General features: G+C 35.1%; 1 protein-coding gene and 1 long non-coding RNA gene across 3 annotated transcripts in view; one reads left to right on the top strand and one right to left on the bottom strand.

Moving 5' to 3' along the window:
* Positions 1 to 3,805: 3,805 nt before the first annotated feature.
* Positions 3,806 to 18,987, bottom strand: part of zmp:0000001139 — a 28,963-nt gene continuing 13,781 nt past the window's right edge. Inside the window, exons 11-19 of one of the 2 annotated variants that reach the window (XM_087306518.1) lie at positions 18,099 to 18,356; positions 17,490 to 17,777; positions 14,879 to 15,145; positions 14,402 to 14,503; positions 11,263 to 11,322; positions 10,791 to 10,844; positions 10,541 to 10,606; positions 4,708 to 4,761; positions 3,806 to 4,444 (exon numbers count right to left, since the gene is read on the bottom strand). In XM_087306518.1, coding sequence (XP_087162644.1) covers positions 4,437 to 4,444; positions 4,708 to 4,761; positions 10,541 to 10,606; positions 10,791 to 10,844; positions 11,263 to 11,322; positions 14,402 to 14,503; positions 14,879 to 15,145; positions 17,490 to 17,777; positions 18,099 to 18,356 — 1,157 coding nt within the window. In that variant the 3' untranslated portion in view covers positions 3,806 to 4,436. Of the gene's footprint in view, positions 4,445 to 4,707; positions 4,762 to 7,931; positions 8,128 to 10,540; positions 10,607 to 10,790; positions 10,845 to 11,262; positions 11,323 to 14,401; positions 14,504 to 14,878; positions 15,146 to 17,489; positions 17,778 to 18,098; positions 18,357 to 18,987 lie in introns of those variants that run through there. The other variant, XR_015523126.1, reaches the window with a different exon arrangement.
* LOC141380630 (uncharacterized) lies at positions 13,271 to 17,851 on the top strand. Its single transcript, XR_015523175.1, has 2 exons — positions 13,271 to 13,681; positions 17,526 to 17,851. It is a non-coding gene; the product is annotated as an uncharacterized LOC141380630 (long non-coding RNA).

The following is an 18,987-nucleotide window of genomic DNA, read 5'->3' as shown; positions in this document are numbered from 1 at the left end:
AACGTCCTCGCCTGTGTGAACAGCGCTTTTTTGAATATACCGGTAAAGTCGTTCCGGAAATTTTCCAGATATTTACCGGTATCACTGTGTGAAAGGGGCTATTGTCATCCACTTTAAACAATATAAATAGTTTGAACATTAACAAAGTGCTTTTCTTACAGGTAAAAACAATCAATAAAATAAAATGTCAACATTTACATTGAAATGTGCTTTTAAAAAGTTAATTAAAAATGGTTGGCTAGTGTACTTAAAAAAAATAAATAAATAAATAAAATAAATCCCTCCCGTACTTAAATGCAAAGTATTAACATATAGTAGCCTATTTATCAAAACCTGGAAATGTTGCTTGGACCTCATAAATATAGTCTATATGTCACCATATTTAAATATAAATCATTTTTAATCAATTTTAAAATATATGTAGCATGTACATATGTCATATTTGATTCCTCCGCGTACCACTAGAAAGAAGCTCACGTACCACTGGTGGTACACGTACCACAGTTTGAGAACCACTGCTCTATATTGTGGAATATCCAAGCCTTAAATCACTCATCATCAGCTTGTTCAGAACGCAGCAGCTAGACTTCTTTTAAAGTGCCGTAAACATGAACACAATATCCTAATTCTTAGAGCTTCTCACTGGTTGCCAATTTGTCAGAGAATATATTTTCAAATACATTTTTTTTATACCAAGCTTATTCAACATTATAGTCTACAGAGACCAGTTGTCCCCCACTTAAGGCTCAAGTGTACATTCAACAAAATTAGGACAGACGCCATTTTTTAGCATGTGGTGCTGATTTTTAGCTTGTGGGGCTGATAAATCCAGAAAAGAGGAGCCAGAAAAAGATGTTAACACATGGATTTTGTAATATGCAAATAATAAAAACCCGGATTTATCCTATTTGTCCTATTGATCGTCACGTTGCAAACTTAGACAACTTTAATATGCAGAAGCCACACACTGTCAGGCAAAATTGGCTTGTTAGATTCAGAGCTTTGACTATTGCAAGTTAGTTGATAAAGCGGCTGTATCTTAAACTGCCAATATACCCTCAAACAGCACTATTTGAGAGAGCAGCTACTTCTAGTGGTGCCCAAAACCATAGTGACTATTCTAATGTGCACTCAGTCAATCACTCAACAGCTAGAAAATAACCAAAGTTTGTGTGCCAGGTTAATTTATGCATTTGACCACAAGATGGGATCTACAGCAGAATACTTTGTTTTATTAACAGACAACTTGCAAAGTGTTAAATAACTATCATAGGCTAAATTTAACCTTAATTTTTAACCAGCAAAGCACAAAATGCAGCACTCATTGCGGTGCACTTAGTGCTCCAATTCACTCACTTGTTTACATTCACTCCTTCAAGTGGACTATGTTGATTGTATGTAACAGTGAATAAGGGTATATGGGGGATTTCAGACACAGCATGGGTCGGGACACATGACATAAGCAGAACATAAACGTCCTAACACTACACCAAATTCTTCTGGCCCAGTCCATTGGCAATGTCAACAAAACATCAATGGACATTTTGTAATGGATTACTGACAGAAGGGGGTTTATGAGGATCTAATGAAATGACAATAGAGATAATGTTATAAATTTAAATTAACATTGGCCATGCATGCATCTTTTTTTTTTTTAAACGGCCACTTAATATACATGTGGTGTGTGTCCAAGGGACCCAAAATCCTTAAAAAATAAAAACAGTGACTCTTTATTGAAAGAGCCATGGATCATTATAGTATGCTCTTGCCTTTAATTGGATGGAGTTAATTTATGAGGCCCGTCCAACCCTGTTCAATCTTGCTCATGGTTCTTTCTCTCTCTCTTGAGAACATGAAATGTCTTTATTAATTGAAGGTGGTGAATAAAATGTGGTAAAATATGAACAAACAAGAAACATACATTCAACATTCAATTTTAATGTAAAATATAGATGTTTGACAAAAAAAAAAAAAAGACAAGTACAAGCAAATGTACAAAAAAACAATAATATTAGCGATGGGAAAAAATGCAACCCGGGCTCATTGTGGAAACGTAGCCCCGCGGACGTTTCTGCGGACCGCGATTTACGTCCCGGGAGGTACGTATTCGAGCGTTTTTTTGTTTTCGTGGATCCGCAAGAGGCCGCTGCAGCGCGCTTTTTCGCATCTCGGGCGGGCGCCTCTCGGGAGCGCGCGGCGTTCGTGCCCGCGCCGTTATTGCGCGAAAAGCCGTCGGATCGAGAAAAAAAAAAAAAAAAAGCAAAAGCCCTCGTCTTCAACCACGTTTTCGGATCCCGCCGCGTTCTCGCCCTCATTTTTCGGATTCCGCTTTTCGTGTCACCTGATTTCCGGAACCTCCGCTCCGCCGACGCAATGCTGTGAGCTAGGCGGACAAACTGATTGCGTCGGGAAAGCCCTCCACTCGGAGGCGAGCCGTCGGCCGGCGAGCGCGAAGAGGAGGGGCGGAGCGGCACCACACCGCCCCGCGGCGTACGCTCGAAAAAAACCAAACGCGGCCTTTACGTACCTCCGGCCACGTAAATCGCTGTCTCCAGAAACGTCCGCGGGGCTACGTTTCCAGAATGAGCTTGGGTTGAAAAAATGGCAGCAGTTTGCTCTGTTCTGCTGTATCTCACCTGGTTCAAGTTTTCAGTTACTGTTATATTTCTGTATCTGATGATAAGCCAGTCTGTTCATTTTTCTCTGCCAACTACAAGACATTTTCACCCAATACTCATTCTATTTTGTGTTTGAAAACTACAGAATCATCAGTTTCTGAAATAAATATTTGTATCTTTTTTTTTAAACTCTGATGCTCGATTTCAACTATAATAGATTGTCGTCAATATATGATATAATATATTATTATAATATTTAATTAAGAATATTTACATTAGCTTTAATATAACTGTGTCAGGATCCATAATAAATCAACTATACATAATCTATTAAATTTTACCTAGCAGTAACACACACACACACATATATATATATATATATATATATATGAATATATATATATATATATATATATATATATATATATATATATATATATATATATATATATATATATATATATGAATATATATATATATATATATATATATATATATATATATATATATATATATATATATATATATATATATATATTATATATGTGTGTGTGTGTGTGTGTGTATGTATGTATGTATGTATGTATGTATGTATGTATGTATAACAAAATTAGGACAGACGCCATTTTTTAGCATGTGGTGCTGATTTTTAGCTTGTGGGGCTGATCAATCCAGAAAAGAGGAGCCAGAAAATATACATACATACATACATACATACATACATACATACATACATACATACACATACATACATACACATACATACATACATACATACATACATACATACATACATACATACATACATACACATACATGTATGCATGTACATACATACATACATGTACATACATACATACATACATGTATGCATGTACATACATACATACATACATGCATGTACATACATACATACATACACATACATATGTACATACACACACATATACACATATACATATACATACACACATATGTACATACACACACATACATACATACATACATACATACATATGTGTATGCATATATATATATATGCATACATGTATGTATGTACATGCATACATGTATGTATGTATGTATGTATGTATGTATGTATGTATGTATGTATGTATATTTTATTTGTATGTATGTATATTTTACATATTATATATATATATGCATATACACACGCACTATAAACACACAATCTCAATCTCCTTTTATATAAGACATGCATTCTCAGCAATGGGAAATCAGCAATGAGACATAAACAAAACACGATTTTGCTTGATTATGGCTGACATTGCATTTGTTAATAGAAAATACAGAATAACACTATAGCTGTAAAGTTAAATAAATGGAAATATAAGTCACAACACACATATTTAAAAACATAACCTTACAAAAAAAAAAAGCAATACGTCGGAGAGAGAAAACAATGAAATAAAAATATGCAGAGTTCACATTTACATGTCACTTTCACACAGTCTATAGAAAAACCAACATTTTGTTCAGCATGCCAATAAATTACCATAGCACTTGTCTTATAAAGACATAAATCAATAGCACATTGATTCATGTCTTACAAACAATTCTGGTTTCATATGGTGTAGTAAAGTAATAAACAGATTAGCTATGTACAGTTTTGTTCATATCACTTACAATATCACTTGTCACAGCAAATCAAATGTTTTCAAGCCGTAAACTAGTTTTCAGCCTATACAAAAGTGCATAAAATGTTATTTAATGTAATTTTATGAGTTAAGCACATGTTGTTGAGCTGCCTCAGTGCAAACAGACATTCCAGAATGGTGATGGTTGCTAAGAAATGATTCATATTCCTGGAGAGGAAGAAACATGAAAGTAAGCTCTGGATTAAATAATATCTGAATTGCAAACAATCTGAGCAAATAATGCCATAATTATTAATGCTGTTATGGTTGTGTAGACCGTATAACAATTAATATTTAATAAAGCATTGCCACAAGGTTAAAAAAAATAAAAAAAAATCAAGAAGTATAGTGTGGACAAGCCATTTTAACACCAAGCAGGATGTTTTTGACAAGAACTGCAAAATATTAAGGAATGTGTAATTTAACTTTACCTTTAAATGATGTCAAGCCATTTGTTCCTGCTGCTGGTGAGTCCACTGGCTCATCTATTTGAAGAAAACATGCCATGTTAGTGACTCATGAGTTTATTAATTTCTGCATTTGTGTATAACTGCTCAGACTGAACTCTGATATTATGGTCCGGTTATTGTTATTTTATATTTGGCCCCAGGAACTGGGTTGGTGACCCTTTGGTCTAGCATGACTAGTAAGACCTTAATTAGCTTCCTCAGGTGTTTTGATTGGAGTTGGAGCTAATCTTTTCAGGACAGTGCCCTTCCAGGACAGAGCTTGGACACCCCTGAATTAAGCTGTCACACTAGAGTTTGAGCATGCAAAATACTGTCATACAGCGTTGCAAAAAGGGGCGGGATTAAACAAGAGGATTACACATTTTAAAAAAGGCTAGCGATTGGTCCATATTTAAAATTTCTGTCCAGAGAGGTCATGTTTTGATCTTTGATTAGTCTCACGCAGTCAAGTGATGCGATTTCGCAGGTCAGAGTTCACCAAGCTTGAACTTTGCAATGCAGTAAACTGTGAAACTTGACGCACAAACTTGCGTTTCTGGTCTGACGCATTCCTGTGCGTATGAATGGAAGTCTATGGGGAGAAAAGTGCAGTGTGACCGCAGCTTTAGATTTGATGACCTCAGTGCTCTAACAGGTTGTTGAAGGTGTAAAAGCTCAGTCAAATAAGGTGTTGACAACCAAGTAAAATCGTAAAAACAATTAATAAAACCTCTTACCCAATTCAAAAATGGATAGGGAGCCAGAGAAGCAAAGCTAGGGCTGAAGTAGTAATAGGCTCACTTTTTAGTCCCAGTTAGCAGTCAAGCTGCTGTATATTGGACCAGCTATAAGCACTGAAGACATGATTGATCTAATTCAACATACAAACTATTACAGTAGTCACATCTTAAAGTAATAAAAGAATGGATTACAGTTGTTTTCCTTATAGGAGAAGTGGGGGTTGACTTTAGCCAACAGGCTTAGATGGTAAAAACGTTCTATTATACACTGTTAGACCTTACCGGGCATTTTTACAGTAGAATACTGGCAACACTGTTGCCAGTTACTCACTGTAAAAGTTTGGTTACAGTAAGTAACTGGCAACACTGTTGCCATTTAATTACTGTAACTTAACCATTACAGTGAGTGGCTGGCAACAGTGTTGCCAGTTATTTACTGTAACCGAACCATTACAGTGAGTAGCTGGCAACAGTGTTGCCAGTTAATTACTGTAATAGAGCAGTAGTGGTAACTAACTGGAAACTGTGTACAGTTAATTACTGTACTGTGGTGTTACAACTCACAGCATTATACTGCATACACATTAATAGTATGTCATAGTCTTACTAAGATTAATTAGTATTCTTACCTGTTATTAAAAATAGAAGGCATAAAAATTTAGACAAATGTATTTTATTGTTTTGGCAGCAAACAAATATACAACAGAAAATGTATAACAAAATTAAGAAATCAGCAGATATAAATGTCATCTTTCATATTACAGGTCTGCACAGTAAGGCTGCGGTCACACTAACGTTTGAGCATGCAAAATTCTGTCATACGGCACTGCAAAAAGAAGTGGGATTAAACAAAATAATTAAAGATTGAAAAAACAAGCGACTGGTCCATAGTTTAAATTTTTGTTCAGACAGGTCATGTTTTGATCTTTGATTGGTCTCAAGCAATCACATGATGTGATTTCGCAGGTCAGAGATCTCCAAGTTTGAACTTTCCAATGCTGCGAACAGTGAAATTTTTTGCATGAGCTAGCATTCCAGGTCTGCAGCATTCACATGCGTATGAATGGAAGTCTAGAGGAAGAAAAGTGCAGTGTGACTGGGACTTTAAGCTGTAACTCTAATTGAACACACCTGATCAAACTAATTAAGGCTTGTTAGAAATCTACAGGTAATGTTAAAGCAGGGTGTGAACTAAACTCTGCTGCGCTGTTGTCCTACATGAACTTGGAGTTTGACCCCCATGGTATATAGCATATTTTTAAAGCAACTGCCAACATTTATCACAATCACATATCAAATAAAAAAATGCATGCATGCACACACACACACACACACACACACACACACACACACACACACACACACACACACACACACACAAACACACACACACACAGAAAGTGCTACAGTAAAATGTGTTTCTCTCTCCTCAATGCTGACCATGCAAAAAAGAAAAAACTAAACAGCAAAAAACACAAAATATTTATTTTATTTTTAAAGTTTCAAATAATGAAAAAATAAGCATATGAAAAGAACACACACATACTCTCTCTCTCTATATATACATATACATATATATATATATATATATGTATATATATATATATATATATATATATATATATATATATATATATATATATATATATATAAACATGTTTGTCAAACACAGGCAGATACTGTGTCAATTCTCAATAAAAAGTTCAAAATAAGTATAAAAAACAAAAACAAAGTCGGCAACACCGAAAATCCAAAGGATCCAATCTTTTATTGCTATAATTATTATCTACTTTAAAATTTCATGACCACAAACTTTTCTATTGTTTCTAATATAAATTCATAGGTGGAAACACAGCTCTGAAAAATACTTAGCAACAAACTCACAACCTGGGACTTGACAGTGGAGCTTTTGTGTGTGGATAGTTATTTGTATCATATTTTTTGTGATTCCCTGTGATGATTTCTGTGCACATGTTAACTTACTGAGGTGATGGAATTTATTGGTTTTTATGTGCATAAACTTTTAGCATCTGTACATTATTGCAATATGCAATATCCAATAAATAAATATACTTAAAAGCGAGGAGAGGCTAACTAGCTAACAATGTAGCTTTCAAGTACACAGTTCAAGATAACAACAATATAACTTAAAACACAGCCTTATTTTAGAAACCCTCAAAAAAATTTAACACATTTTACTTACTCATTGTAGATTCTTATTTAAAGCCTAAAACATCAGACTCACATCTGAATTGATAGACAGAGAATAGAGCGCACTCAGCAGTAAACAAATCAAACACCTGGCTCCCTTAAAGAGCCAGCATTTTCTGAAAACTTTTTCTAATACCTTTGTGTTTAGAATAAGACAGCCTGTGGGAGTGTGGTGAGGCCTAAATCATTGTCTTCTGACTTTAAAATGCACGTCTCTATAAACAGCAACATGAAGCATCAGAGTAAATGGGACAGTAATGGTTGAACAGTAATTTGCCATTTATTGTCACAGTACATAAAGTAAATTACTGTAATTTATCCTTTGCATTACACAATTTTATACAAACTCTACTCCTTTTACAGTAAAATACTGTTTCCTTTCATTACAGCAAAACACTGACTAGTTTGCAGTTATTTACTGCATAATCTACAGGGGAAGAGTGCAGTTAAGCTTTAACCCTAATTAAGCACACCTGATCAAACTAAATCTAAAGGTAGTGTGTTGAAGCAGGGCTGGAACTAAATTCTGCTAGGCTGCGGCCCTCTAGTAGTTTGACACCCCTGGAGCATAGCATATTTTCAAAGCAACTGCCTACATTTATCACAATTATGCACATATTGTTTAATAAAAACAATTAAAATATGCAAACTTCATCCATAGAAAAAAAAAAGAATCTGTACCAAATCTGTGGTAATAATAAAAAAACACAAAAATTACATGATTTATACATTTATGTAGGAAAGTCTTTAAACTATACTGTTAATGCCACTTTTACTTACTTTAATTGAAGTTTTCCAAACAAATTCATTGAGTCTCTGCAAACATGTATGTACGTGCTGTTTAAGATATATTTTTTAAATAACACATTTTTACTAGTCATTTAGCAAAATACTAATATTCAGTTGAAAGTGCAAGTTAAAAGCTGAACTATAGGTTAAATTAGGCAAATTAGACTAATTATAGAAACGTAAACAAAGTTATAAGAATTATTATGACAGTTTCTTTGCTCTGTGTGAATATTTTTGCCTTTAAATGCATTTCATCCATATATGCTTAGCTTTTAATGATCTCTGTGGCATTGGTTGACTCCTGATACTCAATGTTAAAACATAAAAGAAACCAAAGAAAACACATGGCTGCAGTGAAATTCAGCTTATCATCAATGCAATGTCCCACTCTCCCCTCAATACTGACCATTCACATATCAAAACTGAACAGTAAATATATATAAAATTATATAATAAATATAAATAGCAACATAAAGCATCAGAGTAGATGGGGCAGTAATGGTTGATCAGTAATTTACCATTTATTATGACAGTAAATATCTGTAATGGATACATAGAGTAAATTACTGTGATTTATTCTTTGCACTACAGAATTTCATACAAATCCTGCTTCTTTTACAGTAAAATACTGTTTTCTTTCATTACAGCTAAACACTGGCTATTTTACAGTTATTTACTGCATAATCTACAGTAAGGGTTAACAGTGTAGCACTGATCTGTTTAGGGGGTGACATGGTGGCGTGGTAGGTAGTGCTGTTGCCTCACAGCAAAAATGTCGCTGGTTCGAGCCTCGGCTGGGTCAGTTGGCATTTTTGTGTGCATGTTCTCCCTGTGTTTGCGTGGGTTTCCTCCGGGTGCTCCGGTTTCCCCCACAATTCCAAAGACATGCAGTACAGGTGAATTAGGTAGGCTAAAAAATTGTTTGTAGTGTATGAGTGTGAATGAGAGTTTTGGGTATTTCCCAGTGATGTGTTGCAGCTGGAAGGGCATCCGCTGTGTAAAACAGATGTTGGATAAGTTGGCGGTTCATTCCGCTGTGGTGACCCCAGATTAATAAAAGGACTTAGCCGAAAAGAAAATGAATAAAAAAATGAATGAACTGTTTAGCAAATTGTTATCAAAAAACAACAGCAAAGTTCTTGGTAATTGGTCAAACATGAAGCCATGAACACCAATGCGTGCACAAAAATACCCAGGATGTCCAAACACAACAGCTTTTGTCTTTTTCTCATTAAAACATAAAAAAAATCTGATCTAACCATTCCTTAAGTTTCTAAAACAACTGAGTAAAGACTGGACTGAGACTCTGTGTAGATAGATTTGAACATCATCCACACAACAATGAAAAGAGATGTGTGTTCTAAAAAATACACCCCATGGGCAACATGCACAACGAAAACAACATATTTATTCATAAATGCATAAATCCCAGTTTTCAAACTTATAAATGGTTTTGTGATTCAAGATCACAAATGTTGATTTAAAAGGCTCATTAGGGAATCAAAACTGCTTCTTTTCTTAAAGAGTAAAGTACAGTTTTGTACACTGTAAAAAAAAATATCTGTACGGTAACAGCTACTGTACTTGTGATTCACAAGTGTTTTATGTGTACTCATTGTTTTGAATTTGATTATGGTACTTTGATCAATGCTTTGCAGACTTTTGCGATTAAAAATTCAACTACATTTTAACAAACTGTACACTTTTGTTGACATCTTAGTAGTTTGAAACAATATAATATAGGAAATAGTATATAGAGAAATTAGTTTGTAAAATTGTATTACAATGTTTTGTATCATAATATACATCACCAACACAGACAATAGATCGCTTTTGACTATTCAAAATGTTAATAAAAGTCACTTTTTCTAACTTTTCAAGGTTAAAAGTTGCTGGAAGAAAGATCAAGGTCCCATAATAGAATTCAAAAGCATAAATAAACTGAATAAAAAACAGATATCACAAAATATGGAACACTGCTCATTTACAATCTTTTTCTACAGTGTAATACAGTACGATGAAATATTTAGTTTCATATTTAAAATGATTTGACAGATGTTTGTACGATCTCTTACCTTTAATCGCATCGCCCTCTTGAGTGACTGCACCATTAGTGAGCAGTTCTTCTATTTCTTTACATTCTGAATAACAACAAAGACACTGTGGTGATTTATTTTTATTTTAAAATCACAGAATCATCATTTTATTACTAATCTAATTTATGCGACATTCCAGATGTCCTTTACACATCTTTTTATTACAAAGTATACTGTATTGGTGTTCCTTTTATAACGTTGTCAGTCAAACACAGTGATAGGAACATACCTGCAATCTCTATTGCTGTGTTGTCCATGTACTCCTTTAAGGGTGTAGCTGTTTCTGCAGAGAAAGAGTCACATAAATGTAAATGTTGAGACATTTTACACACACACACACACACACACACACACACACACACACACACACACACACACACACACACGTACACATACACACAGTTTTGACAACTTAGCAATTTTGTTGCTAGATTAAGCAACTTTTCATACTACCCTAGCAGCTTTTTTTTTTTTTTCTTTTTTTCAAAAAGCACCTAGCAACAAATTTCACCTGGTCACTAAATGTGTGTAAATGCATTAAATGGGACTCATTTACACAAATAAGTTCCCCCAGTTTGTGTCATTTACATTCTTAAACTCTATTGGTAGACATTCAATTAGTACACACACACAGATACAGTTGAGAGAGAGAGAGAGAGAGAGAGAGAGAGAGAGAGAGAGAGAAAGTGAGTAAGACTTACGGATATTGGAGTCTGTCATTTTGAAAAACAAGTCATTTTCTGTGGGATCTTTTTTCTCTACTGAAAAGAAGAAAAGACAAAGAAAAACAACATGCAAAGTGTTATTAAAATGTAATTAAAAAACACGTTTAATGTGTCAAATGCAGTCATGTTTACATTTTGGCTAACAAACAAAACAAAAAATAAGAAACAGAAACAGACAAAACAAAATGAATACCCTCTTGATGAAACAGAAGTTGTATAACTGCCGGGCTAGTGTGAGCCACATCTTTTTTGTACCCTCACAAAATCTGTTGTGCCGGAGTTTGAGGGTTCTGTTCGTTCATTATAGAGCAGTTTAGTTAGCATGTGTAAGAATGTTTTTTTTTTTTTTTTGCCAAATGACTAAAAGTTATCTGTATGATGGTAAAAAACTGTACATTTCTAGTCAAACCATCCTTCTGCAATCTTATACCAAAAACTGAAATAAGGGCAGTAATAATAGCTGTGGGAGAGCATTGCTATTGTGTGATTGCATTGTATTGCAATATGGAGCAATTAAGTGTTGATGTTACATCAAAAATAATTTACAAATACTTGAAAATGACCTGATTTAATGACAATATTTATTTATGGTTACAACTGAATTAGTTATAAATAACTGTATAAAATGATAAAATATAAAATGATTAAAACATGTGATAATAATTGTACCCAGCTTAAATGTAAAACAAAGTTACCAAAGTGAGAAGGAGAGACAAGGGGAGGGAAAGAGAGACAAAGAGAGTAAGTATGCCTTTAAAGAAAGCCTGATAACAGTAGAGTCGGAGAAAATAGACTCCAGAGCAGGAGAGGAGCAAAGCGGGAAAAGAGACAGAGCCAAGTTTAACATATATATTCTGTATCTTTCTTGACCATGTGACCAAAGCCCAAATACTAAGACATTTAAACTGACCAATCAACATGTGACCACATCGTAAAACCCTCAAAGTCCACACACCAGGCTCTGATCTTATCAGTATCTGCCTTTGGTGAAAAAGACATGTTTTGCCATACCTGTCAACATTGGGATGTGAAAATAAGGGATATTCCCACCATAATAAGGGGTCACCCCCGAATTACTAATTTGGAGCTGTTTCATTGTAAACAAACAGTTAAATGGTCAATAATATGCATTATTATTATGATATTATTATTATTATTATTATTATTATTATTATTTACAAAAGAAAACAATAAATAGTATACATTAGCAGCAAATACATTAACAAACAGTTTAGCTTATTAAAACTAATATTATAATGAAATGGAATCAAGTTTTCAAATCTCATTAGCCGTTTCTTCGCTGTATAACTTACATATTCTGATTAAAGAGCAATAAATTAATCTCTTATTTAGTTAGATTTTTTTGTTTGATTACATTAAATAATAGATGTGTCACTTTACAAATGCATACATCATTATTAACGCTCATTTAGAACAAAATTAGTTGTGTTTAAAAAACAAAACAAAAACAAGATTGACATCTTTAGATGTTATTATTAATAATTATGTGTATATGTCTGTTCAAACACGTAAAAAAAAAAAAAACAGGCTTTCCCTCCGCTTCAAATCGCGTGTACAGAATCAGTTTGGGACGCAGCGTCTATTTATCACTATGGAGCGCATCAACTGACAGTCATGAAGTGCTATGTGACTGTTTTGAGGATTACAAATGAAGGGGAGACGACATCTGTAATAAAAAGGAAAGGGAATCCCACCATTTTTATACTTATTTTTAAAGTGTTTTCATGCCTAAACAAAGCGAAAGCACAGAAGAGTCTCACATTTAAGAGGGTTACCCAACCAGTTAATAGGAGGCATACTCTTTTTTTTTCACACAGGGCTATGAAGTTTTGTATTTTGTTTTTATTAATAATAAAAACCTTCATTTCAAAACAACATGGTGTTTTTACTTGTGGTATCCTTGACTAACACTTTTTATTTGTTAGATGATCTGAAACGTTAAAGAAAAATGTAAAAAATCACAGAGGAGAAACACTTTTTTTATACCACTGTATGTGTGGACAGAAAATGTCATATATAGAGTGGAGGAACATCAATGATTTGTACACAAAAACCCGGAAGCAAGTTAGCGTTTTAGCAGTTTCGGTTCCCTCGTCCCAAAGTCTATGTTTTTTTTCAATGGGATTTCAGTTAAATCACTTAAGGTTTGTGGCTTCCACAAACTCAAGATACTTCACGTTTTATTCTACGACATAAAACACAGCAGTTACAGCACACTCTTGATTTTTTCATTCGGTTACGCTTCTTTAAAAGGACGGTTGTCATCAAGTTCCATAATGAGACTACAGGCGGTGTCGAAGACATTATATGTGACTGAGATGAACTGTTCTGGATCGCTACTCCTTTGTGTTGGGCATTTGGATTTGTCTTGTATGTAAGTATTTTCATAAATAGTATTTTATAATTTGTAGTGTTTTTCTAATTGGGAATTCAGATAAGTTGTAGATCAGGGGTGGCCAACCCTGTTCCCGGAGAGCCACCTTCCTGCAGATTTCAGTTGCAACCCATATCAATCACACCTGCCTGTAATTATCACGTGGTGTTCAGATCCAAATTAATTGGTTCAGGTGTGTTTGATGTACCGCATGTTCTCCCTGCCTTCGCGTGGGTTTCCTCCGGGTGCTCCGGTTTCCCCCACAGCCCAAAGACATGCAGTACAGGTGAATTGGGTAGACTAAATTGTCCGTAGTGTATGAGTGTGTGTGAATGAGGGTTTGTGGATGTTTCCCAGAGGTGGGTTGCGGCTGGAAGGGCATCCGCTGCGTAAAAATGTGCTAGATAAGTTGGCAGTTCATTCCGCTGTGGTGACCCCAGATTAATATAGGGACTAAGCCGACAAGAAAATGAATTATTATTATTATCATCATCATCATAATCATTATAATATTCACATCCCACAAGAGATAAAAGCTGCCTGCATGTAAAAACAATACATATTAGGAAAAGAAATAAAAATTAAAAACCTTGCCACATGGCCAATCCACCCCTGGACAGAAGGCTGAGTAATTTAACAGCAAACTATCATTTTTGGCTGTGAATTATCCTTTTAATAAGCCTAAATTCAGAAGGAAATGTGTTATTTTTTTATTTGTACCTGGTTTACGCATAAATTTCAGAGCAATGCATCCAATGATCAGGATTAAAATACAGCAGACAAGACATCCAGAGATGGCCAGCAGTATTTGTCTCTTGAGTACTGTATTAATGAGAGAAAGGCATACAATTAGATTTACCTACAGTATGCTGTTAAATAAACGTTTCCTTTAAACATTTTTTAAAATAGGCACACTTTCACACAAGCTCACAATCAATACATTGAAAAATTACTAAAGTCTTTTAAAAATTTCCTTCAATTCATCTAAACACAGCCTAATTGGCTGAATTTAGGCTTAAACACATTTTAAGGTTTTAGTTTTTTTGTTGTTTTTTTTTCAAGCATAAATTACATTTTTTATGATTCTTTTGATTGATTCATTCTTATGGCTTTTTACACAAATAATTCATTACTATACGCTGTATGAAAGATCATTGACAATAATAAATATACAAAGCAAATATTCCCATTACTTACTTAAATTATTGGCCACAAAGCCATTACTTTCAGCAGAGAACAGTGGTCTCTCCGTCCTTACTCCTTTGCATTTGAACTCACTTTTAATTGTTTCTTCGTTTCCTGTCACCGTAAGTGTTGCTGATTCTGAGACATTGAGCATCTTTTCATTCTCATACCAGGTGTAGTTCCACTCTCTGCCATCTGAGATCTCACACTTGAGGGTCATTTTACCCATCATGATATCATTCACGTCTGTTTTCGAATCCAGCTCAGGAACTGAAAGAGCTTAGAGAAAGGAAATATTTTACTTTTTCAATTGTTCTTAATGAAGTAAATTTCTTAGCCATCTCTCTGGATTCTCTTTAAAAGCATTATTCAAAGAGAAAAAATAAATAAATAAATAAATAAATAAATAAATAAATATATATATATATATATATATATATATATATATATATATATATATATATATATATATATATATATATATATATATATATATAAAATACAACTGAAATTTTTGTTTTTTGCTATTGTTACGTTCCCTTCAACTCTGTCTAGGGGGACACAGGTACGCAACAGAATGTTAATGGAGTTTTGTGTGTATGTGTCAGCATTGAGGTCCTATGAGACACTTCTCAAAGGGCTAAACAAAAGAAATAATACAACCTGAATGAAGATTAACAAAACATATTAAAGGATTAAGGGAGGGTTCCAAAAAAAAAAAAGAAAAAAAAAAAAAGAGGGGGTTCAAGCCAAAACAACAAACAAAAATTCTCTAACCGGGAGAAAGGGAAGAACTAAATCTATTAAAAAAAAGGAAAAGGAAAATACATCAAAAATACTCACTCCCTTACTAACATAAACAGGAGATAATTGTTACAAAAAGGAAAATGGCACCCCCTCTCTACTAACCCATTCCCTGATTAACAAAGTAATGAGTGTTTAACAAAGTAGTATTGAAAACATAAACTTACAATCAAAAAGAGGTTGAAACAAAGGCTGTATGAGATGGTCAACAGCATCAACAGAACGTAAACAAATTAAAGCTCCTAATCAACAAATAATGCTTAAAGGATTAAACAAAGCATATTTTTAAAGTCTCACAAAAGAGCCTCCACACACACACAAAAACACACTGTTCCATTGGAGACAAGCTGCTTAAATGCCCACGACTCTACTCGTCCTCCAATCACTGAATGGGTCATTAGTGGCAGCAGGTGATGTTCATCATCACCTATTAGGGTGTAGCAGAGAAAGAGAGAAAGAAAATACAAAACAGAAACAAATACGTCCTGGGACGTAACACTATTATTTTTGTATTTTTATGTATTTTTATATTCTGGGTAAGGCATACGACTAAAACATGTTCATCTAATAAAAATATTGTCGGGCCGACATCTTCCGTAATTCTGATACGTAGCTCAAACTGTCAGCAAATGCAGATTTGAGCTACTGCGCACTGTATGCAGCTCTGCCATTTGTGCATACACATGCTGCGCGTTCATGAGAGAGAGAGAGAGAGAGCGAGCGGTCAAAAACATGCTGAATTTAAACTTTTTAAAATCCTGAATCAATATTGGAGTTACTTTTGCACGCTGGAGAAAGGATGATACCATGGCTGAAGTATTTCTCTTAGACAGGTAAAGTTCTGTTTTATAACTATTAGTGTCAAGCAGAGCTGATGTAGATTGGGTTGTTATTAGCGAGGTCCCAGAACAGATCGGGGTAACAGATCCGGCAAGTTACCCAAGGATGGAGAGGTGTCGCGCACGAAAGTGGAGAGCGGGGGTGGGGAGATAGATTGGTGGTTGGTGCGGTGGATGGCGGAGGGGTGTCGCGGACGAAAGTAAACATAGCAGGGGTGTTGCGGATGAAAGTGAAGAGGGTTGGGGAGTCGCGAAAGACAGTGAAAGTGAACCGTGGAAAGGGGAGGAAGGCAGTTGAGGAGAAGTATCGTTAAAATGAAGAGAAATAGCATGTAAGTAACGTTATGGCTTAGAAATTAGTGTAATAATGAGTGTAATTCCTGCACGCCGCCGGCCAAACTCTAGCCTTCGCTTAAAACATGAGAGAGGGTTCTGCTGTCATCTTTAAGGTGCGCGCACTCATGTTTTCAGGAGGTGTGGCTTTGGATGGCAGGGGAGGGACCAGCCTGATCTCACGAGGAAACGTAAGTATTTTACGTTTTGTCAGTTTAGTGGCTAATTCGTATGAATTCGTACAACTTCAGTCGTGCAAAAATGTACGATTTTAAAAAGGAGGTGTGGCACCCAACCCCACCCCTAACTCCAGCCGTCATTGGCTGATGAGCAAAAGGTAGTAAATTGTACGAGTTAGATCGTACAAATTTATACGAACAAGCCACTAAACCAAAAAGTTACGAATTGCCTTGAGATTACGTTGGAGGGACAGTGTTTCAGAGATTTATGCTAATAGACATTGTAGCAGATCACCTACTGCACATTTAACATAAGGATAAAATAATAAATCACACAACATTTTCTACAAAATGTACTGTGCTTGAAACAACGCTAAAAATATAATTTCCCCCCACAGTGTAATAGATAGTGTTTTAGGCATGAGCTGCTGCATTTACCCAAACAGATTTTTCATTAACAACACCTACCATGAACTGTTAACTGTTGTGTTTTGCTTTTTGCAGTTTCCACCGGCCTATCCTTCAGCTTAGCTTGGCATTCATATTCCCCGCCATGACTGGACTGAACTGAGATTGTGAGAGTGTTTCCTTTTATGTATGTCCCATCATTGGATACAATTTCCTTTGAACCCTTGAACCACCTAAAGCTCCAGTTTTCCAATTCATTCATAGACGGTACATTCAAACATTGCATAGACATTTTTTCACCAATATATGCTTCAGGCCATTCTGACTGCATGTGTGGTCCAGGTCGCTCTAAAGGGTAAAAAGCAGAAAATTAACCAAAATCCTAAGTTGAATGCAGTCAAATGAATAAAAAAGGATTATTAGATGTGTGGCTTGACTGTTTCTTGTTTAAAAAATCATTTAGTATGAGGGAAAAAAATAATCTCATTTTTTAGCTTTTTCTTTTGCATTTGCACATTCAGAAATCTCTTCTAAAACAATTATTGGGCATGTAGACGTATTTTATCAATTCATGCATTTCCTGGGATGAGATGTTGGAAAGTTAATGAACAAACAGTGGAAAGAATATTCCACAAAAAGAAATGAACATGAAGTAAATTGTGGACTCACTTTGAACTTGCACTTCTAGCGTCTCACTGTCCACTGAGAAGTCTCCTCTCTTTGCTTTGCAGAGATATCCACTTGTGTCAGAGACTGATGCTGAGCTGATAGCCAAGGAATTGGTGTTTATTTGCTTTGAATCTGTGACTTTATACCAGCTGTACTTCCAACCAACACCAGTCATATTACAGTCAAGCTGGATTTTCTCCCCAGTGTAGAAGGGCTTGAACCACTGATGTTTTATGATGTTTAGTTTTGGTGTCGTACCTAAGATTTACAGTGACAGAATTAGAGTTAAAAGGTACTTTTCAGATTGCATAAACCTTTGATGTGCATTTGCAGCATATTTCCTGAGAATAAGTGAATTATTGTGCTGATGATATTTGGCATTGAAAGCCCGGGAGTAGATAGGAAACTGACATGAACCATATGATGCAAGCAGTGGTCGACCGATATGGGTTTTTGAAGGGTGATGCCAATATCTTTGAAAGCAGGGTGACCAATGGCCAACATTTTCATTAGTTCATTTATTTTTCTTCGTCTGAGTCCCTTTATTTATAAGGGATCGCCACAGCGGAGTGAACCGCCAACTTACCCAGCACATATTTTACACAGTGGATGCTTTTTCAGCTGCAACCCAGGACTGGGAAACATCCATACACACTCATTCACACACATACACGACGGCCAATTTGGGCTATTGAATTCAAACTCCACACAGAAATGCCAACTGGCTTAGATGGTACTCAAACCAATGACCTTCTGGCTGTGAGGCGACTGAGCCACTGTGTTTTCCTTGATGCCATTTTTATTTATTTTATAATGAAATTGGAATTCGATTAAAACGTAATTACTTTTAAAATCATTTGAACGTGGATGTTTGTTTGCATTATCCTAT

This window comes from Danio rerio, chromosome 23 (genome assembly GCF_052040795.2).
Source record: "Danio rerio strain M-AB ecotype USA chromosome 23, GRCz13ab, whole genome shotgun sequence".
Taxonomy (NCBI): Eukaryota; Metazoa; Chordata; class Actinopteri; order Cypriniformes; family Danionidae; genus Danio; species Danio rerio.
The sequence above is the reverse complement of the archived record's forward strand: the minus strand, read 5'-3'. Positions and strand labels throughout refer to the sequence as shown.